We start from the raw sequence: 26,690 nt of genomic DNA, 5'->3' as shown, positions 1-26,690 counted from the left end.
TATGATCTGAAAACATTGAAACTATATGTTGACGTATTCAGTTTATCACACCGCTTCTAATAAAAAGAATTCATCAAATCTTCCCGCTCGAATATTAATGAAACATTCGAGTATTTTGCTAGAGATTTCGCTGTTTCATCGCAGCGACAGCGTCAGTTGAAATTTATTGCACGATTTCGTGTCGCAAGTCTAAAGATCGAATTTGGGATTAGAATTTGCATCAATGTACGTGTAATCATGTGACAACCGACGTAATAATATCAGAAACTGAGTGAACTCGATCTCGAATTCGTTATGGGTTCGCAATTTATTCGCGCGGAAACGTGTCGTAAATGTTGCAGGCTGAAAACCATAGTTAACGTATCTTATTTGCTTGAAAGGCAAACCGTGTCTGAAGCCATTTGCGTGTCTACGTTTTCTCCTAACCGCACGTTTCTTCTCCGTCGTAGCAATAAAAAGAAAGTACTCCACACTTCTGAGAGTATTGTGACCAAAGTAAACAAAACGATAAACAAGGATTTTGTTATTGCAAATACCACTTTAGAGGACATTTTTAAATATTTGATCAAAGTTTGTTTGTAATGTCGAATATGTGATGAAAGGATTTAGTGCACATTCAATTTACATTTTGTATACATTCAATATATATTTAATATACGTTTAATGTATGTGCAATGTACATTTAATATGTGTTACATGTACGTTCAATATGTGTTTAATGTACGTTCGATGTATATTTAATAGTTGAACGTTCAACTTCAATGTACATTATTCAATGTACATTCAACATACATTCATTAAGTATACGTTCAATATATGTTCAATGTACATTCAACATACGTGCAACATACGTTCAATATATGTACATTCGACATATGTTCAGTATACGTTCACCATATGTCCAATACATGTTCAATATACATTCAATATAATTATTATACTTTATATTTCATAAAATAAAAAAAAATTGCTTTTGCTGTATCTGAATTTTATTAACATATTATTTCTACAACATTAATAGCATGATTCATTAAATCATTTATAATGAAATAATTTCTACTTATTTATTGGGTGAAACCTTAAAAGGAAAATCTGAAATGAAATTTTCATTGAAATGAAAGAATAAACCACTTACTGTGTTATACAAAAATGTCGATGAATAAAGAAGTTCCTAACTTCTAAAAATAAATTGGACAATTTATTTTAACATATATTATTCTGCTCCTTCAAACATATTATTCAGATGCCCATACTTATCAAATTATCCCAATAAAAATTTATATTCACCAAAACCTATATTTATCAAATTATTCCTCTTAAAACATTTATCAGATTGGAAAATTTTTCACAGAAATATTTACCAGATACCAATCTAAATATTTATCAGATTCCATCAATGAAAATATTTATCAGATCATACCTTCCCAAACTCACATTTATCAGATCATACCCGAACATTTGTCAGATAGTCTGAATAAAAGCAAATATATATCAGATCATCGAAACCTACATTCATCAAGTACTACTGGCGAATAAATCTTAATTCGTTGACCCCTGAGATAAATATTTCTGCCGTCAGAGAAGTAATCCGAAGATTTGTCGAATAAGAGCTAACGAAGTTTACACGAACGACTCAAGAAACATGGCGACGTGATTTAAATCAACAAGCCGGAAGCCGAAAGAGGATGAAAGGATCGGAGAGTGGCGACGTTCCCTCTGGTCGAATTTTTCCGGCACAAATGACATAATAACGTTACGACACGTAGCGCTGTCCGGAAAAGGGTCGAACAGAGACGACGCCGAATCTTTGCTCGTACATCGTGGCAGAATTCGCAACACGTCGTGGCCTTAATTGCAAATTAGCAAGGGAACCGATATTGCCTTGGCCACTCGCCAACCTCCGACTGCGAAGATAGAGTGATAGTGAACCAGGGCCGATGAGAATCTTCGCAAAAACCGGCTACATTTGCTTCGGCAAAGGTGATACTACCAGACGTGGCTGCCGAATAATTAGATCTCTGAGTATCAAATTATGCGTCGGTCAAATGCTGGTACGAGTAGTTTGTTACCTTAACAAAAATTACTTGCTATCCAGAATTTTGATTTTGTAACGACATGTATTCTTCAAGTGATGAGAAAATTATAACAAATAGATTTAATTAGAAAATAATTGTCGAACTATTTGAAATTTAATATTGTTGAATAAAAGAGAACAATTATTATTTCATTATAAACATCATGAATATAGAAATTGTAATATGAAGGTCATTAATGTTTTTTCAAATAGGATCATGTATTTTTTATTGCATCAGATGATACTCCTTCATATTCTTTACGAAACAGTATTAATCTATTTATGATATCGTCTATATCCCTCGTTCAACTTCATACGAAACATGGTTTGCTATGAGTAATAATAATGACGCAAAATGTGGTGAGCCATCCTGTAGTACAGATAAATTAGTAGTATGTTATATTGTGTATAATACTATGCATAATTTATAAATCAAGTAAAGATTTACAAAATTTGTATTTTTGTCCGAATAAAATTCTGCAAACCCCCAACGCTATTTATGAAAGAATACAAATATCGATGTGTATAAAATTAATTACATAACTGTATTAAGCACAGTCTTCAATACTCTCTTCATTTCTTTCGCATTATTACAATTACGATCCAATAACCCAATAATGTCGGAGTTCCAAATGTGCTCAGATTATTGGAATTCTGCCGTAGTTACTTGAAATCGTTCGAACAAGTATCCATTAAATGGATCCAAAGTATCCATTAAATGGATACTTGTGAAACTAAAGAAAATGGCTAGCCTTCCATTGTCCTTAAGTCAAATTTGCTCACAAAGCCTGACCTATTCTGTTGCTTCGATCCATATCGGACAGTTAACGCAAGAGGGAAGTAGCAGTGAATTATTATCGCCAACTTCCGTTGGAATCCACTGACTATTAGTTTCTGCTGACAGATAATAGGCAATGATCGTTGGATATACAGGGAACAGTTAACAAAGTGAGTCGACGAATTCATTAATCATGATCATCCCTTATTCGCGTGGTTTCCGAGGAACAATTTGCGGTATGAACTGTTGCTTCGTTTTTGTTGAGAAGATCGAGTTTATATAATGAGAATACTTAAACAGTCTACTTTTGATAAACGACTGACGGAGAAATTATGAAACTTAAGTTTATTCGCGCGGTGAGAGATGCGGACTGAAAGCGGAGGATTTTCGTCGAATCGATTTTAGATTATTTGCGAATTTTTGAAGTTTATTAGGTTAATTGTAAATTCTTAGCTTTACAGATTGGTAAATTTTTTTAAGTTCATATCTAAGAAGATTAAACTTTGATATTTAAAAATGTTGGGAATTTTTATATTTAAAAATATTAAATTTTTGTGTTTGAATATAATAAGAATTGTAATATTTAAGAATGTTAAACTTTGATCATTTCTTGACTATTTGTTTCGCTCTTTTATTAAATAATTTATTAGCTGAAGTGACCACATTAAATAACATCAATATGACACCTAACCTTAACCTAACCTAATCCAGAAAAATGTAAAATTAACTACCCTCTAATTTTGAGCTAAATAATTAAAAAATATTGCATTATTTCACATCAATGATTTTTAAAACAAGGAAAATTTGCTTTCGACCCACTCACCTGTAAGCTTTCATCTCGGTAATAAATTTCCAAACAAATCATCAAAACACAAAGTTGAACATCCATTTAAGGGTGTTAGATTCTTCTTAATTAGGCTGTTCAAGAGTTACAAAATTCAGTACGTGACTTCATTAAAATCTCATTTAAAGATTCCTTTGGAAGCTTGAAAGTTTCCTTTGAAATTCAATTAACTCCGATAACGAACAGAGTTAACTCGTTTCGAGTATAATGCACCGCAAGCAGTAGAATATTAAATGTGTTTCTTAAAACATTGGATAAATATTTCGTCGTAAATATCGGATTATAACGAGACATTTATCGGTTTTACTTGGAGCTTGACTGGTATTGACGATGCGAGACATGTTGTAGAGATATGTTAAAGAGACATGTTGCAGAGACATGTTGAAGAGACAAATTGTAGAGACATGTTGCAGAGATATGTTATAAAGACGTTTTGTAAAGACATATTGCAAAAACATATTGTGGAGATATATTGTAGAGATATGTTGCGGAGACATGTTAAAGAGACATGTTGCAGAGACATGTTGAAGAGATATGTTATAAAGACGTTTTGTAAAGACATATTGCAAAAACATATTGTGGAGATATATTGTAGAGATATGTTGCGGAGACATGTTAAAGAGACATGTTGCAGAGACATGTTGAAGAGATATGTTACAGAGACATTTTGCAGAGACACATTACGTATTGCATTCTGTATTGAGATACATGTTGTTACATATGTTACAATACATGTTGAGTTATATCTTATCACATATGTTACAATACATGTTGAGTTATATGTTATCACATATGTTACAATACATGTTGAGTTATATGTTGTCACATATGTTACAATACATGTTGAAGTATATGTTGTTACATATGTTACAATACATGTTGAGATACACGTTGTTACATATGTTACAATACATGTTGAAGTATATGTTGTTACATATGTTACAATACATGTTGAAGTATATGTTGTCACATATGTTACAATACATATTGAGATACATGTTGTCACATATGTTACAATACATGTTGAGTTATATGTTGTCACATATGTTACAATACATGTTGAATTATATGTTATCACATATGTTACAATACATATTGAGATACATGTTGTAATATATGTTACCACATATGTTACAATACATATTGAGATACATGTTGTAATATATGTTACGATACATGATACGATATATATCATGGTACATGTTGCATTCATATGCTACAGAGACATGATGCGATACATGTTATGCTACATGTTGTACTTATATGCTACAGAGAGATGATACGATACATATTATGATACATGTTACAGTCATAGACTGCAGAGACATGATACGATGCATACAGACACATGTCTACACATGTCACATGACACATGTCGTAACACACGTTATATATGTTAGGGTAAATATTACGATAAATATTTTGCAGAGATAATTTACGGAGATACATTGCAATGTTTGGATACACGTTATGATATATGTTGGATACATGTTGCAGTACATATCTCTCATCTTGCAGAAACAAGTTGCACAGATATGTTACGATACATGTTTGGATACATATGTGATATATAATGGATACATGTTGCAGTACATATCTCTCATCTTGCAGAAACAAGTTGCACAGATATGTTACGATACATGTTTGGATACACATGTGATATATGATGGATACATGTTGCAATGGTCCTAAACATCTTGCACAGACAACTTCGAAAGATATATTGCGACGAACGTTCATATCGTTGTATCGTTGCGATACATATTTCGAGACATGTTGCGAGAGACCATCTTATAAATCTACCAAAGTCCTACATTCCCTAACAGATGGCGATGATGGCAAAGCAATACGGTTTCTGCGAATCTGAAGGAGACGTAACCCCTCGTATAAAAGCAATACCGGAAACGGCAAGGGTTTTCGTCAAAGCCCCATGGGGTTTTATAGGGTATTATGCTCTGCACTAGCACCGACACCGGAGTGTGCGTAAATGCATTTCCCGTCGTAAACGAAAAAAAGGATTACTAATTACAAAGGCTGCTTCATCGAATTATTGAATCGCTTTAGTCGTTAGCTGCTCGTAACTTTATTATTTCCTCTCTCTCTCTCTCATTTTCTCTCTCTTTCTCCCTCTCTGGAAGCTTATTATCGGAATGCTGTGTCCTTGTACCAAATATTCCTTGCGCACAGCAGCCAGGATTTCACCTGCAGCCTTGTTCCTGCTCGATATAGGACACGTTACGTGGAACGAGACATCCAATACGTATTTTCTTCTGGATAATTTCCGTGTAAGTTCCATCGCATGAACAAGAAGAAACATGACCTCGTCGAGAAAACAGGAGGAACAGATAGAGGAAAGTTTTACAAGGGCTTTTCCTTGAACTGGTATTTGATGTTACATGCGTAATTAGTATCATCAACGTTACTTTGTGAAGAGAGTTGTTTGTACCATTTAGACGTTAGATTGACGATAGAACGAATATAGGGACTTTTAGTTTCATAAGTTCGATGCGTGCCGATTTTTGGCTGTACTTTTCTATTGTTCTATCGTTTATTAGCAGCTTCTTCAAACTGTAGAAGTTTCCTCAAATTTCCAAAGTTTACAAAGTGGACTTGAAAGTATTTAAAAATTTTCAAACTTGAAATTTTCCAATTCTGAAAATTCCATAACACAAAGGTTTGTAAGTTTAATAGTGATTTAAAAATTGTTAAATATGAAAAAATTGCAGGCTTGAATACTTTTAAATTTCAAAACAATTGTAAGCTTGAAAATTGCGAAACGCAATTTTTACAAAGTTAAGAATAAATCGTTTAATTGAAATTAAAAATATTAACAAAGTTAACAATAAATCGTTTAATTCAAAAATTTGATCTTTCAAACATTAAAAAATGTATAAATTCATTTTGTGTATTTAGAAATGCAGAAGTGCGCGAATTTCATAAAATTCCGTCTTATTCTTGCAATATCGACCTCCGTGGCAGTACATCGTGCCAGGGTCAAAGGATAAAAAGGTTAAAAGACAAGCAAGCATCCTGAGAAAGGCAACGTTTCGTCAGTCATAGCAGCGGGGTTTATTCGTACCTTGCTTCTCTACGACGGAGCCGAATTTCCTTAAAAGAATTTCCCTCCAGCGCGCCATTTCTCTTTCGTCTCGAAGGCAAGTCATGCGGACAGCTCCGAGAAACGTATTTCCGTCACGAATTTTCCCCAGAAAGGTGTCTCGCCTTCCAAAAACGTGTCGCAATACCGTTACATCGAGAAATTCGATTGTTCGAAGCTTGTTTGTATCTTTCGCGACCCATAATGACCGATCGGACGCGTTCTACCGTGGAAACGGCTTTTAAAACGTTTTCCAGCTCGTTTCGGGGACACGCGTCCGAAACGCAGTTAATAACCGTCGAAAATGTACGTCGAAACTTTTGCGAGATTTCAATCATTAAAACGACGCAAAATTGTCGAGTTTTCGATTATGATTAAATGTTCATGGATGTTTAAATTTTGTCCGCTGCGTTTCGCTAGTTTCGTGTATACAAATAAAGTTTGTATTTCGAAATTACTGAATTTCCTGACACAGTTTGCTGCTGGCAGTTCTGTTTGTACAGCCGTTTTAATTATAGTAATTTCAGCGATTGAAAATGCGACGTTTCTTCGAGAATTGTTTTCGAGTTTCTTTTGACAGAATAGAAACTAACTTGCATTAAATTACAACTATTGAAACGCGAAGATATTTTCACGAGATTCGAGTTTTTGTAGGAAAATGAAACTTCATTTAAATAACTACACTACCGTCCATAAGTATCCGGACACTTGGTTTCGTTACATAAAACATAGTTGAACTTTGTACAAAAGGTATTCAGGGTTATCATATCATTTATAATAATTATTATTATCTTTCTTGAGGTGTCATAACGTAATAGAATTAATTTTTAAGTACAAATTATACAATGAAAGTGTGAAAATAAAATTCATGTCCAGAAGTACAAAGTCCAAATTTGTGAATCTAATGAAACGCTTTCGATTCTAAAAAAAAATTTAATTTCTACTGTGTTTCATTTCTATGGTGCAGAACGTATTCAGAGGGTTCTTCGATATGTTTCAAGTGTTTGTAAACTGTTGGTAGATGTTTAGGTTCCCTCAATGGAGATAAGAATGGAGGTAACGCTACGCACTCGACAGTTTCGGTTTAGTTCGTCTGTAGCTTCTTTTCCATCGAGATATGAGTTCCAAACGAGAATTATCAATCGAAAAACGTTCCAGTATTCTGACCTTCGCAGAAAAAAATCGATTTCAGTTACTGTTGCAGATACTTGAATAACTTTCATCCAACGCGAATGCATATTTCGCTGATGTTCGGATACTTATAGGTAGTGTACATATCACAAATCCCTATATGTGAAATCCTTACATTCCCATATCCTCGTATCCCAAATCCTCACGTCCCAAATTCTCATATGCCAAATCCCTATATGTGAAATACTCACATTCCCAAATCCTCACATCCCCATATTGTCATATCCCAAATTCTTACATTTCCAAATCCTCATATGTCAAGTTCTCACGTTCCTAAATCTTCATACCCTAAATCCTCACGTCCCAAATTCTCATATGCCAAATCCCTATACGTGAAATACTCACATTCCCAAATCCTCATATTCCTATATTGTCATGTCCCAAATCCTCACATTTCCAAATCCTCATATGTCAAGTTCTGACATTCCTAAATCTTCATATCCTAAATCCTCACGTCCCAAATTCTCATATGCCAAATCCCTATATGTGAAATACTCACATTCCCAAATCCTCACATCCCCATATTGTCATATCCCAAATTCTCACATTTCCAAATCCTCATATGTCAAGTTCTCACGTTCCTAAATCTTCATACCCTAAATCCTCACGTCCCAAATTCTCATACCCTAAATTTCCATATCTCAAATCTTCGCATCCCAAATATTGTACATACTAAACCTTCATACCCCAAATCCTCACGTCTCAAATTTTCATACCCCAAATCCTCACGTCTCAAATTTTCATACCTCAAATCTCCACATCCCAAATCTTCACATACTTCACATAGCTCCATACCCCAAATCTCCATCTCCCGATATTAGTACCCCTCCGAATCTCAAATATCATCACATTCCTACTTCCTCAAGTCATTTCATTCCCACCTTGACGAATTCCCATCCCCATTAATTTCCCAAAAACTACAAGACCACTACAAGTGCCTAAGAAAACCTTTCCACCTATGATAACCATACCCAAAATATCCCTAACATCCAAACATTGTATTAACAATAAAATAGCTCTGACATTCGACGAAACAATCATCAAGGTTCAAATAAATTTTAAAAGGAAGGAAGTCCGAAGAGGAAGCAAAATATTTAATACACACGTTTAGCATGAATACTTGTTATAATAGGTGCACTAAAATATTAATCTGTTCATGAATTCTAAAACATGCTTCGATCGACTTGTTAAAAGCTATGCAAGATTTGTTGCTGACTTTTTAAATTCTCCCAAGTATTTCACAATAATTTAACGTTCTTCGTCGTCGAATTCCAGCCGGACTTTTTACAGAATTTTTCTGTATAATAATGTCCGCATCAGTTTTATTGGAAAATGTTAACGCAATATTTGAAAACTTTCAGAAATGTGTAATAATAACAACGGTGTTCATGCTCTTCTGTGTTGAATTTTGTAACGAAGTTACGGTATTAATTTTACTAGCTCAAAGTTACGCCAGCAATTACTTTTTAATAATCCCCTTTGTCGTCTGGGAGGGCGGAAATTTTTTTACGAGATAATAAAAATCACTAACTGCATTCCCATTTTGTATAAACGACGGGAAGTTAACCTTTGGTTTAAGGTTTATTAAAATTCTTGCTTCCGGTTTTTGTGAAATATTCGTTCTGATGTTTAACGTGTCATTTTTTGTATTTATTTGCACACTTGCTTTATTTTTGTTTGCAGTATGCATTTTAGGAAATAAAGATTTGTAATAAAGGAAATAAAGATCATTGTAATCGGTGTTTTTAATACTGTTTTTAATACTTGTTTTTAATACTGAAATTTGGTAATTTACGAATTTGTACAATTGGAAATTTTAATTTTCGTGAGTGAAAAGATATAAAAGGGTTGAAATGTTAGTCTTTTATTAATGTTCTAAATTTTTATAAAAATGAAGCAATGAAAAGAAAATAATAATGAGTAAATGATTTTTTTTAACGAAGTTTATTCGAAGAAAAGTAACAGTTTAATTTTTAACTAAACAATTAAACAACTCTAATTATTTATTAAATATAATTTTTAGTGAAACAATATAAACTCATAAAATTTAATAAAAGATTTAGCTAAAGTTGATAAAATAAGTTAAAAAAATGGATAACTTAAATGTTAGAATTTAACATTAATTTGAAAATTAATATAAATACTTTTATATTATATTTTATATCAATTAATATAATCATTAATATAAAATTTAATTATTAAAACAGATAATTACTACAGGAGGCGATTAGTGACATAACTATATTTATTGCAGTATAATTTTTATTATTCGTTTTTCTTCAAATCTACACTGTCGTTACGTTTCGCCACAGTTTTTGTACCAAACTTTCCGTCGATCGAATAAAAAGAACGGTCGTTTAAATTGGCGCATTACGACCTCTTTTTCCCTCCAATGAGACTTAAAAATAGTCTGCTCGATGGAGGACCCGTGTACATCGTCGATCATTACACGAGTTTTATTACACTGCACCTGCTCAGTTTAATTCTCCGTTCGTGGTCGAAGGGAATTGAATTTCGAGTCCTATCTAGCGATCTGTCAGCCACGGTTTTGCGTTCGTCAAGATATTCTCTGTTCTATGCACTTGGATAGAATAAGTAATGAGACGAGTCTGTGGACAAATTATGACGTAACGGAATTCGATCAAATCAACGAGATATTCGGTGGATCTAATGGGGTGTGAAATATGGTTGCGATGCGAGATTTGTTGGAAATGTTAATTGGGGAAAATTTGCTGGAAGAGATTGAAGTTTCGAATTGAGGTGGAAATTTGAGTATTTGGGAATTTGGGAGTTTTAGGACTCTTAGGAGAGTTTGAGGGTTGGAAAATGTGGGAATTTCAGAAATTAGAAGAGTAGGAATTTCAGAATTTTTTACATTGGGAACTTTAGTGTGTTGGTACATAGAAATTTAGGATTTGACAATTTGGGAAACGAAGAGTTTCAATATTTTGGCATTTAAAAAATTTGGGATTTGAAATTCTGAGAATTTGAGAACTTTGAAAATTAGTAATTTTTCTATTTTTTAAATTGAGGATTTCAGTATTTTGACACTTAAGTATTTCAGATTTTAATATTTGGGTATTTGAGAATTTGGAAAATTTGAAATTTGGGAGTTTTAGAAATTTTGTTCTTAAAATTTTTGGAATTTGAGATTCAGGAAATGTTAGAATGTGAGAATTTTGAAATATAGGAATTTAAAGGATTGAAAATTTGAGAATGGAATTTTAGAAATTTGGGAATTTGAGAATTTGAGAATTTGAGAATTTGGGAATTCGGAAATTTAAAAATTTAAGTATTCAGAAACTGTCAATTTAAGAACTTATGTATATAGAAATTTGCGCATTTAGAAATTCAAAAAAGAATGATAGGAAACCTGTAAATTAAAAGATTTATCAATGTAGACATTTCGTAACTTGGAATTTTTATTAAAAATTGCTATATTCAGTTATTTACTTCAATATCATTGAACCAGCAACGAACAAAACGATTTTAATTCCAACTACATAGAAATTTATTTAAAGAAGATTTCGGCATTATTATATTATAAACGTATCGAATATAAATTTTTGGTAACAGGAAATTATATCGCAGCCACTGTCAAAATTTAATTAATCATGAACTTGATTAGCAATTGTAGTTACAAGAATTCAATTAGTGTCCAATCAGTATTCAATTAGCACCGATGGTATCGGTTAGCCTTCGTTGATCTACCAAGGGGCAGCCTTAGAAACGAAAGCAATTAGTTCTCAATTGGATGCTTGAAGACGATCATGTGGACAATTGGTTTAAAGATCAATTGACGGAAAGAAATAATTGGACAACTTCTGAATTTAATCAATTAATCAAACCTAACTATTTGTCAACTGAACTATTTATTTTTCTCGAAATTTACTGTTTAATGTATTTACGTTAAATACTGAACTAAATTCAGTATAAGCAATTTGGTTTCTATATTTTATTTCAAAATTCTCTGCATTTTATTATTTTATGAACGGTCATAATTTGTTACATTTTTCAATTATTCATTTCTCAATTTGTTACATGTTACAATTTTTTAATTTCTCAATTTGTTACGTTTTTCGATTCCTCAATTTATTAAATTTTTCAATTATTCATTTCTCAATTTGTTACATTTGCAAATTTTTCAATTTCTCTATTTGTTACATTTACAAATTTTTCAATTTCTCAAATTTGTTACATTTTTCAATTGTTCAATTTGTCAATTTGTTACATTTTTCAATTTTACAAATTCTCATATTCTTAAATTTCCACTTGGTAGAATTTCTAAATATTCAAATCATTAAATTTACAAATGACAAATTTTCAAAAACCCAAACCCTTAAATTCCTAAATTATCAAATCATCAAATTTCTTCATTTAAAAATTTATAAATAAATATTTTTCATTCTTGATATAATTTTGTTTCGTTAGTAAATGTTTAAATTAATAAAAGTCTCTGCAATAGTAACAAATTTATTTCGAAAATTTAACCAGTTAAGTGTGTTTGACGACTATATCCGTCATGGAGATGTGGCAGAATTGTGTCATGACGACTATATTCGTCATGCGTAAAATTTTGTTACAATTTGATATTTAAATTGTAATCTCGGCGAAAACTAAATTATATTCGTAAATTGTAATATGTTTAAAATGTTTAGAGGTCAACACGAAATGAAATAAACAAATAAAAAGTGTAAATGATTTGAGATGGATTCATAAATTCTTGAGAGCTAACTCGTCATCGCTTGATTATCGCGACACACACTGGTGCGCGCTTTGCAAAAAGATCGCCACAGTTAACTGGTTAAAGTACATTCCTCAGAATCAGCATTGATTTTCGTCAAGATAAAGAATAAATGTCTGTGCGAATTTATGCTTCGTCGTTTGTTTAGTTATTTTTTTAACTTGATTTTTTAATTTCAAATTAAGTACACATATGCCGGTAGGTTCAGTATTAAACCCTTGATATGCAATTTATTTGTCAGGTGCGTCAGTAAAAACTAACTATTCATAGTTATAATATTAAAACAAAGAAAGAAAATGAAAAAGTTATGAGCATTTTATATTCAGCGATCCTTGATAATGCAAATTATAGTTGAACTTAAATTTTAAGTTGAAGAGTATTAGTTTGAGTAAGATTTATTATATTTGAACTGTGAGTACGTCGCGAGTGAGACTCACCAAAGTATGACAAGGGGTTAATAATACTAATTTCAAACTGTTCTTGAGAGCTAACTCGTCATCCCTTGATTAACGTGACACACACTGGTGCGCGCTTTGCAAAAGGATCGCCACAGTTAACTGGTTAAGCATTGTTGTTTCTATTCTGTGTGAAAGCCGTACAATAAAGTATGAAATGTATTGTACATTCAACAGTACGAAAGAAATGTCGTATCTCGAAAATCCTCTAACTCGGCCATTGGAGATAATAGCAGAAACAGTCGATGATAGCTAACTTTCGTTACAAGGAGCATTTTGCTGGCGAACGACCAAAATATCCCGTGGGACACGCTGAAATCCCAAAGTTATCCTTCTTATCGAATCGAAGGGATCGAACTCGATACCTCTTCAAGTACTTTTCTCTTTTTTTTCGACGATCTCCTCCAACTGTGTACATATATGGTTTTCTGCGTGTGCCGCGTTTCACGCAAAAATTCGCAACACGTAAAACCGATTTTGAACTTGCGTCGAAATATTTTGTTGTTTACCGAATTCTCGAACGAGAAAAGCACGGTTTTAAATTCGTTCTGTCGTTTAAGAAGATGTACGAACAAAGGGAAACGAAATCGGGGAAGACATTGAAGGAAAATGATAATAAGGACGACGTGGATCGAATTTAATCGGCTGGAATTTCGTATTACAGGGACATTATTCAATTTTATTCCTTTGTGGTTTCGTTTAGAGAATTCTTTTAATTTCTTAAAATCTTTTATATGAAAAATTGATTGATTATAGAATTTATTCTGCGCATATTAATAATTATTATTTTAGGATATTTTAGGAACACTTATTATTCTTTATATTAATTAATATTCATTAATATACTAATTATTAGAAATTGATGTGTTGTTAGATTAATTAATATATTGTCAATTCATTAATAATAATTTTTTTATTTTAATTAATTAACAGATTTTTAATTTTAATTAAGTAATGTTAATCTAATATCGATTATTAAATTAACGTTGAATAACTGATAAAGAATTAAGTGATTGTTAATTACAATTTCAAAATAATATGGAAACAATCATTTAATTTTAATACGAGATTCAAACAAGTGGTTTCGATTAATTTTTTATTTAATCCAATCAAACATAATCTGTCATATTAATTATTGATTATTTATTACTAATAATGATAAATAATCCGATATAAGGATTTGTTAGGTTCTATAATTCGAATAAAATTAATGTTAGTAACGATTTTAATGATAATTATATAAAGATGTACGTATAATTATAATAGTAATTAATTACGATTATAAACACATATTTCCTTAAATTTTCATAAACTTCGCAAAAAATGTATGAAAATTTTATAAGCAAAAACAGAAACATGTGTACACAAACATGCAATCATTGTTAAAACATACTAATTAAAAACTACCCAACTTTCAGTTCCAATTTCATAAACGACAACTGAATCCAATATTTTACATCAAATAAATAAAACATTCTCCACGCAAAAATTTAAAAAAATCCACAAAACCTTGCTTCAAAATTAGTTTCGTTTCGAATTAAAAAGTGTCCAACAAAAGAACGTCAAACTCTTCTAAAAATCCTGTAATCCTGACAAAAACTTGGAATCGTGGAGTAATTAAAGTTTCCTACCTAATCACATTTCCTTACACAAACACCATTCTCGACAAAAGTTGCGCAACAGTCCAACAGTGAAAGCAAAAAAAAGAGAGAGTAAAAAGTAACGAGTCCCGTTTTCATTCGCAAGTTTTTGCGACTTTTACTTGTCGGAGTCGCGGAGAATTTCATTCTCCCTTTGAGAAGGCTTGTATTATGAGAACAGCACATAACAGGTATTTACGGTGTTCGGTTGAGAGAAGCTCCTTTTATACGTTCTGACAAGCTGCAACGAACTCGGTATCGACGAAATAAATTGGAATCGTGAGCAGGGATCTGATGTTTCTATCGAAATTTGCCGGAAGCCTTCGTAGATGACGTTGTCGGCTATGAAATCGCGGCCTGATAAATCGAATGTCCGACGACGATGACGGAAGGGCTTCGCAAACACGCGCGAGGAATCTTAATTAATGAAATAAATGAGTGAATTCATCGGGAAATTCCGGTGGGAAATCGCGAAAATTAACGATGGATATTTGCTTTTGTTCTGGTTTTCATTTTTTAATGATCGGTGGAAATATTAATTCTTTTGTGAAAGGGTCTTGTGACGAATCTGACTGACGATTGTTAGGTTAGGGTCTGGTTAGAGTTTGTTTAACAATAGTTTGTGTAGTTATTAGTCATTTATCCTAGTGATGGGGTCAATTAGGCATGAGGAAAATTAGGCAATTTGTAGTGAAATTGATTACGAAGGTTATACTATATCACATGCAGTGAAATACATGTATAGTTATGATATATGTTAAGATGTGGTGTAAGGTTTCCATAGGTAGACATTTTTTAATTTTCCAGTTTAAGAACTTTTAATTGATAAACCTTTTAATTATCAATGAATTAAATTGTACAAATGATACAAATGACCCAAATTATCAAATTCCTAGTCAACACCAACAGAATTACCGAAAGTGATACGACTTCATAGCCAAAGCTGAATTTAGCAAAGGTGTATCATTAGGATTCCCAATAAGTGAATATAACTCTATCGAAATGAATTTTACTTCGAACTAGACTTTACTTTACTATGCACTTGATAACTGTTCAAGAATGTCTAAATATTTCTATGTCTACTAGACAACCTTATTAATTCTTTAATATCTTTCTATTATGCAAAAATATTGAATTACTATGCAAACTTGAGGTCAAGTAAAATTTAATCTTATGGTAATTTTCAGGATTTCTCCACACTAAATCAAATTTGTGGTACCAATCACTAATTATTATCACTGCAACTATTTATTATTTTCTTACAGTATCAATTTTTGACAATATTCGAACGCATACTTTGACAATTTTAATTCATGATACTCACAGTTCAAATGTGATCTCACTCAAATTTTGAATGCGCTTCAAGTTCAAATCCAATTATAATTTGCATAGTCAAGACTAAATACAAAATGGACATTTCAACTATTTTTATTCAACTGTCTTCATTTGAATATTGTTGTATGAGCGTCGCAGCGTCAGCAGCAGCGACGATTAAACGACGCGTGGAATCACTAGGATTTCCAACAAGTGAATACAAGTGGATTGTATCTAAATGAATTTGACTTCGAACGACTAGATTTTGCTATGTACTTGATGACTCGAGAATGTCTCTTCGAAGAATTTTTACGTTTTACAAACGCTCGGAGTGGGCGTATTTTTGTGACATTGGTGAGGGACACAGTTTCTAATTTTCTATTGGTTTAGCTAAAATTCGGGTGGAGATGGAAATTCGAGTGACGTATGAAGCGGGTCTTTTCCCCAAAGTGACCTAAGCAAGTAATAAAACGCAATACCTCGACACGCATAGAAAACTGCAAACAAAAAACTACTGTCAAGGTTAAGTGTTCACCAGATGTGACTAACAATAAAAAAATACTTGCTAGAATGTGACTCCTTGGGTCTTATTGCTACTACGGGCGTTTGAAACTACAAATGTGAAAGAACGAAAATTCGTTAAACCCATCGCTAAAAACTTGTAGTATGTAATCCTCTTGCTCCGATATAAATTCCACGATCTAACCTTCCTGTATCTGGTTAATCAAACTTTTTGTCGTAAGAGATATTGCTAACTCATTGACATAAGTGACCCGGGAGGGCGTTAGCAAAGAAACTTTCATTTTATCGAGATTCATACAGCAATTTGAAGTTTTATCCGTCCTCTGTTCTCGACAGGCGTCACGAGTTTTCGTGGAATCCGCGTTCTTTCTTCGGAAAGAGGAGAATGCAGGTCCTCGTTCTCCGAGGAAATATTTTATAATATGTAACCTGACACAAGGAACTTTGACGAGCAAAGTGTCCCGCCGACTTTGCCGTCGTTGCGATATATCGAGGCTCGAGCAGCCTCGTTCGATCTTTTCTAAGCTTCGAGGAAACTTGAAGAGGCAGCTCTGACACGTTCATTTCTTTTTGGAATGCAATTATTTAACTTAAAATACGTGAAAATCTGTGATATATGAAGGGGAAAATTTCTGTTGTTATAAATGATTGATAATCGTTTAAATAAATGTAAGTCAAAAAAATATTTTGAAATATAGTAAAGAAAATTTTTAATAATGAAAATTCGTTGATGTTGTGAGACAACGCGAATCTTTAAAGTGAAGTGGTATTAACGTTGTATCTCTTTAATGGAAAATTATTACAAAGTAAAATGAAGATATAAAATGAAGTAATGAAAGGTGAGGTAAAATCGAATAGACTTGAATTAAGTAGAATAGAAATATGATGAGGTATTCTTATATTTTAAAATTCCTAGAATTTTGAACATCTCAATTTTATGAATTTATGAATCCCAAAATTGCTGAGTTCCTAAATTCTCAAATTTCCAAATTTTCAAATTTTTCAAGTCATCAAACTCCAAAATTTCTAACTTCAGAAACTTGAAAGTCTCAAATTTCCTTGTACTTCCAAAGCAGCCACTGAAAGACTGGTATACAACTCTCAAAGTAATAAATATACCAATATTGAACTTTCAAGCAATTCGTTTTGTATCAGATTTCAGTAATAACTTTTTCTGAAAACAACCGATGTTAAAAGATACAAAAATACAATTTTCCATTTACGTGAATCTTTTTTTTTTATAAATTGAACAGCTTCTCCGTTGATTCAATGCAATTTCGATATTTCGAAAATAATTCCTCGGATGGTATTTATCAACGAGTGAAACGATTTCTGTGAAATCGAAACGATCGAACTGTTAACCGTCGATCCCGACATATTGATCTCAATTCGAAAACCCCCGTTCGAGGTACGAAATTAGAAAAAAATACATACTTCGATACGGAATGAATCCAATAATAGTGTGACGGTGCAGCTATCTGAATATGCAAATGAAATATTCATGAGAGTTTCGTGACGTGGAAACCCTGATAAAAATGCATTTATTACACGTTATATAAACAATACCTCGATGTATAAATATTCGGCGAACGTGTGTGCGTATATTCAAATGTCAGTTATCTTCATACATTATCAGAAACATATTCATCTCGCAAAATCTACAAATGTTATTACGCTTTCATTTCAACGAATATCACACATCATAATTCCCATATTCCATAATTCATTAATCAAAAAATCACGCACCAAATTAACGATTTTTATCTTTCTGAAATAAAATGATAATCAAAGTACACTTGGTTCATATGTTTTATTTCTCATAGATTGAAATTTCACCGCTGTGTACTCGAGACTGTTTCGTCGGTTTTAGTTAATTAAAGTGATCCTGAACAAACGGGATTAGTATGGTTAATTGGAAAGCTTAGCACAACTCGGGGACAAACAGATTAAACTATCAATGCCCAGTTTCGGTCATCAAGCAGCTGCTTTTCAGGGAACCTCGTTTAAGATTAATTGCGGGACACCGAGATCCAATTCTATATTGGTTGCTCTTAAAAATTTGATTAAGTGATTAAACTTCGCGTTGAAAAACAAACTATTCTCTAATTTCCTATTTGAAGTCTATTCGTGAAATATTATTGCGGTTCAGTTAAAAAATACTTAGATTTATTTTACACGAACACTTTATTTTTGCACCCTCGATATTTATTGTCAAAAACAACATCAGCTTTGACGTTGTTTTTATATTAAATATTTGCGATCAATATTTTATATTTGTTTATAATGAAAATTTTGTGCAAATTAAATTTGTATTTTCCTTAAAAGCTAACGATTTCTGTGTGTCAGTGTATTCAGAATTTAGAGTAACTTTAATTAACGTCTTTCAAAAAATTGGCCATCTATCCCCAAAATAAGGCACACATAAATATTCAATTAGTCCTTCGTAAATAACATTAAATTACTTATCTATAAAGTTTCCTAAATAAGTCCACATCTCAAAAAGATTCTACGAACCACATTTTCTTGCGCAGATCAGGTACACATTTCTAAAGAAATATTATGTCAGCCTCGTCGATTTCAAGAAATATCAAAGGCACGTGGAGCAAACGTCGTTTCCAATGATCGTTGAAGAGTATTCTACTCACCCAGAAGTGGCTTGTATATCGACTTCAGGCCACGAGGGTCTCCTCCTGCAGAACATCAAAGGTGGTCGATCCGCTGAACCGGTGCTTCTGCGAAAAGAGCCAACCCTACGGGGTGAGGTGCTGCCCGACGCACTTCCGGTGGCCGGATGTACCGTCAAGCCGGGGCTAGTACACTCTAGGGTCCGTCTTCTCGTGGACAACGAACGGCTATGGGAGGACGTGACGGTGCCAGGGGGTGGCACCACCTGTAAAGATATAAATGTTAGGACACCAGGGACAGCTCGATGATACGAGTGCTCGTAATTTAAATTTCCTTCTTAACATTTAATAAACACTTTTCTTTCGTTGAGTCCATTGACTTACACTACCGTCCATAAGTATCCGGACACTTGGTTTCGTTACATAAAACATAGTTGAACTTTGTACGAAAGGTATTTAGGGTTATCATATCATTTGTAATAATTATTATTATCTTTTTTGAGGTGTCATAACGTAATAGAATTAATTTTTAAGTACAAGTTATACAATGAAAGTGTGAAAGTAAAATTCATGTCCAGAAGTACAAAGTCCAAATTTGTGAATCTAATGAAACGCTTTCGATTCTAAAAAAAATTTTCATTTCTACTGTGTTTCATTTCTATGGTGCAGAACGTATTCAGAGGGTTCTTCGATATGTTTCAAGTGTTTGTAAACTGTTGGTAGATGTTTAGGTTCCCTCAATGGAGATAAGAATGGAGGTAACGCTACGCACTCGACAGTTTCGGTTTAGTTCGTCTGTAGCTTCTTTTCCATCGAGATACAAGTTCCAAACGAGAATTATCAATCGAAAAACGTTCCAGTATTCTGACCTTCGCAGAAAAAAAATCGATTTTAGTTACTGTTGCAGATACTTGAATAACTTTCATGCAACGCGAATGCATATTTCGCTTGTGTCCGGATACTTATGGACGGTAGGGTATATGAGAGATATGAGAATTCTAATATGAAGTTCATTTTAGATTGATCGATTGATTGATTGATTTTATATAGGCCTCGACTGCTATGATCATTGGTCCAAAGTTCATTTTAGAAATCAGTTATTGTCTGTTTTTTTGTTTCAGCCAGGGTCATCTTAGAATTTAGTGTTTCAGAAATAGATGTTTAAGAAAATTAGAAAACTGTGCTTGAGGTATCTTCATTGAACATCTCAGGGAGATCAAGGACTCTCAGGGAGATCAACTCTGAGTTTCTCTGAACTTGGTGTTTAGAATTTGACAGACAACGAATTATATAAATCCTGAAAACAGCAAATCAACAAAGAACTGATCAAAGTCAGCAGTGAACTTTTTAATCCGAGATCATCATTTCCTTCAACTAGGACGAAGTTGCAATATTCCAAAGGATATTTAGAGTCCTAAACAATACACGAGGACGATAATTATCTCCGTCGAGTTCCCGTCGGAAAAGGATTAAGGTGAATCCTCGAGACGAGACAACGAGTCTTTCGGACGTCGCTGCTGAAGCGACGGAAGCAAACAACAGCCAGGGTCGTTCGTGCGTTAAACGTGTCGCGAGGGCTTTCGTTCTTCTGTGTTTTCTTGTTTTATGTGTGAACGGGGATCTACGGATGCTGGAAGATATACAACGTTTCGATGTGTACGTGGGATCGAGTGGCTTTGGGGAATCATCCTTTCGAAACTGTTCTTTCTTTAACTGCGGACTTTGTGGACGGGAATGTAATGGAGGGTTGACTTTTCATATTTTTCAGGTTATGCGCATGAATTGTAATTTTTTATTTTATTTACGGGGATTTTTTCATAGAATTTGGAGGTTTTGGTTTTCGGTAGGAATTATGAGGTGTGTTAAAGATAACATGGAATTGGGTTTATCATGTGTATGTGATTTTTACTATTTTTGAAATTATAGATGACATGTGTGGGATATAATTTTGTTATAATTTATGGACATGGAGTTTTCAATTTTTGACAAGACTGAAAGGTGATCTTTCTGAGCTTTTGACTTCAGAAGGAAGAGAATGAGCACTTGATTATGGGATGTGTTAAAGATAGTATGGAACTGAGTTTACTATTCATATGTGACCATATATAGTCTACATCAAATGTCAATCTTTACTATTTCTCCCTACTCAACCAAATTTGTCTTAATAGTAATCAAAGAAAGTACCCTTATCTTAATACTATACAAACTAACAAACATTACAATTTTTCATTTATCATCACCCTACAAAACCACGTAAACTAAATACAATTACCAAGGTTAAAAAGTATTACTTAATATTTCCCGATAACGCAAACGTGTACTAACACTAATGAACGCTAATGCACGTGGCTATAGTTAGTAACATAACAGTAATAAGACACGTAAGTTACAATCGGCATAATGAGAAACATGAGAGCAAAGTTCGAAATTTCCAACTAGAACTGGCATACATGTTACATGAAGGACACAGAGAGCTAACATCTATGGACACCAATGAGTGATAATTTAATTGGAACACCTATAGGTAACAAGTGTCACGCGCGTTTAAATAACACACAGAGAAGGAAAAACTTTTTCAGTACATCTGCATGGTATTATTGTGTATAGTGCTTATTAAAAGTTTTGACGGCCTCATTTTTCAATTCAGGCTACATATTCTCAGAAATCCGAGTTAAACGACTTCAGAATTCACTTGACAAAACCTGCAACAACGCAGTTTATAGCAGCAGCTTATTCCATCAATTAACGTTCGAAAACCTTAATTTAATAATTGCATCAATTAACGTTCGAAAATCTTAATAAAATATTAATTTAACCTTGATTAATTGATTTGATCAACGTTGCAGCTTTAAGCTTGTCCGAAAATCTCATATTGAGTGGTTTAATTAATTATTAACATGCTATTATAATTTGTTGATGTCGACAAACAAAGTGGACATAATTAGAAAAATTAATTGTAACTTGCTTTTAACTATCAAGGAATATATAACACTCTTGCAAAAAATACTTTCCTTCCCTTTTATAATTCTCTTTGTATCTCTCTCAAAGCTCTCACAGTTCTCTGCCTCTCATTGAATCATCTACACGAGAGCCAATCTGCCATCTTTTCAAAAGCATAGCCAGAAGGTAAAAATGACCGTTTACTTAGAACTCACTTTAGGATAGCCATGAGGAGTAGACTGTTGCGCAGTGGAGTTAGTGTTGTTTGCAGCAGTCACACTTCCGGTGGATCCACTTCTTCCTGTACCGGAAGTGGAGGTAGAGTCCTCTCGGCTGAAGGAGAATCTCTTCGGGCTGAGAGTCAAACTCGCGACACTGTCGGTCACGTATTGTTGCAACGAATTGAAGAAGCTCATTGTCAACGTGTGTTTATGTGTGAACGTGTGTCGCGTGCAAGCCGAGGCTTAATCTGATCGAAACACTTTCGCGTGGATATCGGGGACAATTATCATTGTTTTCAGTGCGTCGTTGATCTCGAACGACTTCAAGGCGTTCGGCTGTACGCGAACTTTACACGCATCAATCTCGAGGTAACACGCTGTATTGGCTCGCTGATACGGAGAGGAAAGCACCTCGACCTCGAGAACTTTCAAGGTTCTTTGCGTCACGATATCGATTCTGACCCACAGCCATTTGTAATTTTGTTACTTTCTTCCGAGTCCTCGCGATTCTTGCGGTCCCTCGTGCAGCTTAAGTCATCGTCCTTCGCGGCCCTTAAACGGTTTCGCCTGGAAAATGGCTGTCGCGTTCTACTCGCACTCGCATCTGTAACAGAAGAAAATTTATATTAGAAATGATAAATCTCAATAATGAAAATCTAGGTAATATGAAGCTAGGAAAATTTAGACATCTAGAAATTGAATTATAAAGTTTGAAAACTTTCTTTTATATTGTTACATACGAGTTTGGAAATAGGAAGGCTAATGTCGCTTAGGTGTTGCAGTTCAACACTAGAACGACTGAAACTTTGATTCATTTTGACTGCTTTGGGGCAATATAGGTATAACACATATATATATATATACCGGAAATGAAGGAGGGAGGAGGTAACTACAATTATTAATAAACGCATTTATATGTTGTACAAAAAGTCACAAAATTCTAAGAAGCTGTGTCATTCTATACGCAATTGTTTTTCTAATTGAAATTGAAAAGCAGTCAAAATGACTGCCTTAGGCAAACTACTGTCAAAGAAGGTAATGTGATACTAACACAAAAATTTAATATGTTATAGTTTTCACTAGCGTGGAATGTAAAGAATTAAACAGTGTAGGAAATGAAATTTTAAAAATAAAATTTTAGAGATATTTGTTATCTCTACAAATACAAAACTCCTCTCAAGACCATTCAACTTCATCTGAAACTTTGTTTGCTATGAGTAATAATAATGACGCAAATCTAGATGGCAAAATGTGGTGAGCCACCCCTGTATAGCTAGTAACTTTTTCCTTTTTCCCAAATTTTTTTTTTTTAAATTAAGAGTTATTAACCAATACTCCTGATAAGCTTGAGTTGAATCAGTGTTCGAATATGAGAGTATTCGAAAGAGCCTGAGGAGAGCAATATCGGCCGGAAACGGCAGCATGGTCGTCGATCTTGAGACGATATCGATTAAGGAGGTTAATTAATCGCAGTGTTAGAACGTCGAGGTAGTTGCAACGAGAAGAGACATCCTGGTGGATTTTAGCTCGATATAGTTGCGAAATTGTTGCGTGAGTGTTGCGGGAAGCTTGTTTACAAAACTGTCGGGTGGATTCGAGGGAAGTAACGAGCCCTAAAGGAAAATGGCTTGATGAAACAGGAACGGGATGAAAAGGGGAAGAATGTACATACAAACATCGGATATTAATCATCCTGCTTACGTCAAAGTTAGAAAACTAACTAAACATCTGGGTGATTTCGGTGAGGTATCGGTTGATAGAAAAATTGGTGGGCAAGGTAAATAAGAGAGCGTCGCTATTAGATTGGGGATGTTTAGAAGTGGGGTGTTTATCTTGGACGTATTCTCGCTTTTTCGATGGAAATAAATAAAACAAGAAATTTGGGGGAAATGGTTAAATAAATATTTTTCTTCGTATTATACTTTAATATAATAATAATGACACTAATTTTTTAGAAGTATAGTACCTAATACTTAACGCAACAATTCATAATCTAATTACAAACCTCACCTCGCTACAAATAGAAATTTTTATAATGCATCTATAATAAAAATTCCAAGAAAATTTTCACACTACAATAAATAAATATTATAGAAATAAGAAAGTAATAACGAGATGAAATCAGCAGCGCACAATATCGGTCGTTAAAGCGTTAATATCGTTGAAAAATAACTCATTTTTATTACGTGTTTATCGATCGTCAGTAATTTCTGGTCTGCGAACGAATTACTGTCATCGATGTGGAACGGAGTTTAATGAGTTCCGTTACAGTCTATAAAATATAGTAACGAAGAGAGGAAAAAAAAAACGTGCTGCTTGGACTTTCATTAACGGGAACCAGCAGAGTATTCCTGCGGGACCAGGAAACTTCGAACGTGTCAGGATGACGAGACCGAAACGAACGTTGAAATGTAATTTGTTTATCATCGACTACGAGGCACTTGAATCTCGACTTGAACCAACTTCATTAAAACTTCCTTCGATATGACTTCTGTTCGCCATTAAGTGGCGTTAATAAACACCCACTCGGATCCCATGAAAACATCGAGATACAGCTGACTTTGCTTGCAATTAATAATTTTCAAATGTCACGCAGGAGATTTAGCTTTCTCTTGCGATATAATGTTACAGAGATTTAACAAATTGAGATTATTTATCAAGGATTTGTGGTTGGATAGTTATAAAAATAATAGGCATGTTTATTTCTATAAAAATAGCAGGTACGTTTATTACTATTTCACAGAGTTTAGAAAATTTAAAAATATCGGATATTTAAATTTTCACATTTGGTAATGGATTTAACGACTTAAATGTTATATTTTTGTTCGTACATGTTATACTATTTTATGCCATTTTATACTGTTTTATAAATGTCATGCGTTGTTGCTATCAATTTATTTCATTTTATAAATTATATTTTGTTGAACGTCATAAAAATGTAATTGTACGTAAAAATACATCAATTTACATGATTTAATGCATCACATTTTTACACAAACCAATTTATATCATATTCTGTTATAACATACATCGTAAAACACATCTTTATTCAACATCATGATAAAATAAACAACAACAAAAACCAAATAAACAACAGAGAATGTAAATAACAAAGCAGGAATAAAAATAAGGTTTTTAATTGAGTCGGAAGCAAGGAAAAAACGTTAGAGAAAGCCATCGATGAAAATAGCGTTGTATCGGTACGCCCATCTCTTCCGATCTTCATCGTCTCTTCCTTTCCGCGATATCCTAAAGCAATAATTGCCCCAGGAGCTCGTTTCCTGCGCAATATATCTCGCCGTGAGTTTTACAAATTTATCGCACAACAGGGAACACTAAACAACGACGGGGAACAACGATTCCTGCGGTAGATAAAAAGCTTTTTTCTCGAATACAATTCCACCCTTGCTTCGTTACAGCTAAAACGGAATGAACGTAAATTATTAACGTGATTTTATTAACTACACGCCATCCAGATTAGATAGAAAATATCTTTCTTGGGCTATAAACGCCATTTGTTTGGAAATAATGCGATATATTTAGAGTAACAGAAGATTGAGTGTATTTATGATTTGTAACATTATTTGTTTGGAAATAATGGGATAAATTTAGAGGCACAACTAAGATTGAGTACATTTATAATTTGCAACACTTTGTTTGGGAATAATGCAATATATTTAGAGTCGTAGAACATGGGGTGTTTTCATGATTTTTAACACTGTTTGTTTGAAAACAATGAGATAAATTTAGAGCTGCAAAAGATCATGTGTATTTATTTGATTTGCAAAACTTTAGGAATAATGCAATATATTTAGAGTCACAGAAAATCGGGTGTATTTATAATTTGCGACACCATATGTTTGGAAATAATACGATAAATTTAGAGACACACAGAATTGGTGTATTCATGATTTGTAACATCATTTGTTTGGAAATAATGCAATAAATTTAGAGCAACATAAGATCAGCTGTATTTACGATTTGTAACATTATTTGTTTGGAAATATTGCAATAAATTTAGAGATACATGGAAGATCAGGTGTATTTACGATTTGTAACATTATTTGTGTGGAAATATTGCAATAAATTTAGAGATAAATGGAAGATCAGGTGTATTTATGTTCTGCAACTCTTTGTTTGTAACTAGAACAGTAAATTTAGGTACAGGGGGAAGATTGGGTGTATTTATAAATCATGAGTAATAGAAGTGAAAGCTTGAAAGCTAATATTTCGTTTAATTCTAGAA

At 33.3% G+C, this 26,690-nt stretch overlaps 1 protein-coding gene across 7 annotated transcripts in view; it reads right to left on the bottom strand.

Annotated features, from left to right (window-relative positions):
- unc-13-4A (BAI1 associated protein 3) overlaps positions 1-26,690 on the bottom strand; it is a 152,981-nt gene that overhangs the window by 71,207 nt on the left and 55,084 nt on the right. For all 7 annotated transcript variants that reach the window (XM_076529352.1, XM_076529354.1, XM_076529355.1 and 4 more), the window contains exons 2-3: positions 22,439-23,048; positions 19,305-19,549 (exon numbers count right to left, since the gene is read on the bottom strand). In XM_076529352.1, coding sequence (XP_076385467.1) covers positions 19,305-19,549; positions 22,439-22,639 — 446 coding nt within the window. In that variant the 5' untranslated portion in view covers positions 22,640-23,048. The remainder of the gene's footprint in view (positions 1-19,304; positions 19,550-22,438; positions 23,049-26,690) is intronic.

The sequence above is a fragment of the Megachile rotundata genome, chromosome 3 (assembly GCF_050947335.1).
Source record: "Megachile rotundata isolate GNS110a chromosome 3, iyMegRotu1, whole genome shotgun sequence".
NCBI lineage: Eukaryota > Metazoa > Arthropoda > Insecta > Hymenoptera > Megachilidae > Megachile > Megachile rotundata.
This window is presented reverse-complemented; position numbering and strand designations above follow the sequence as displayed.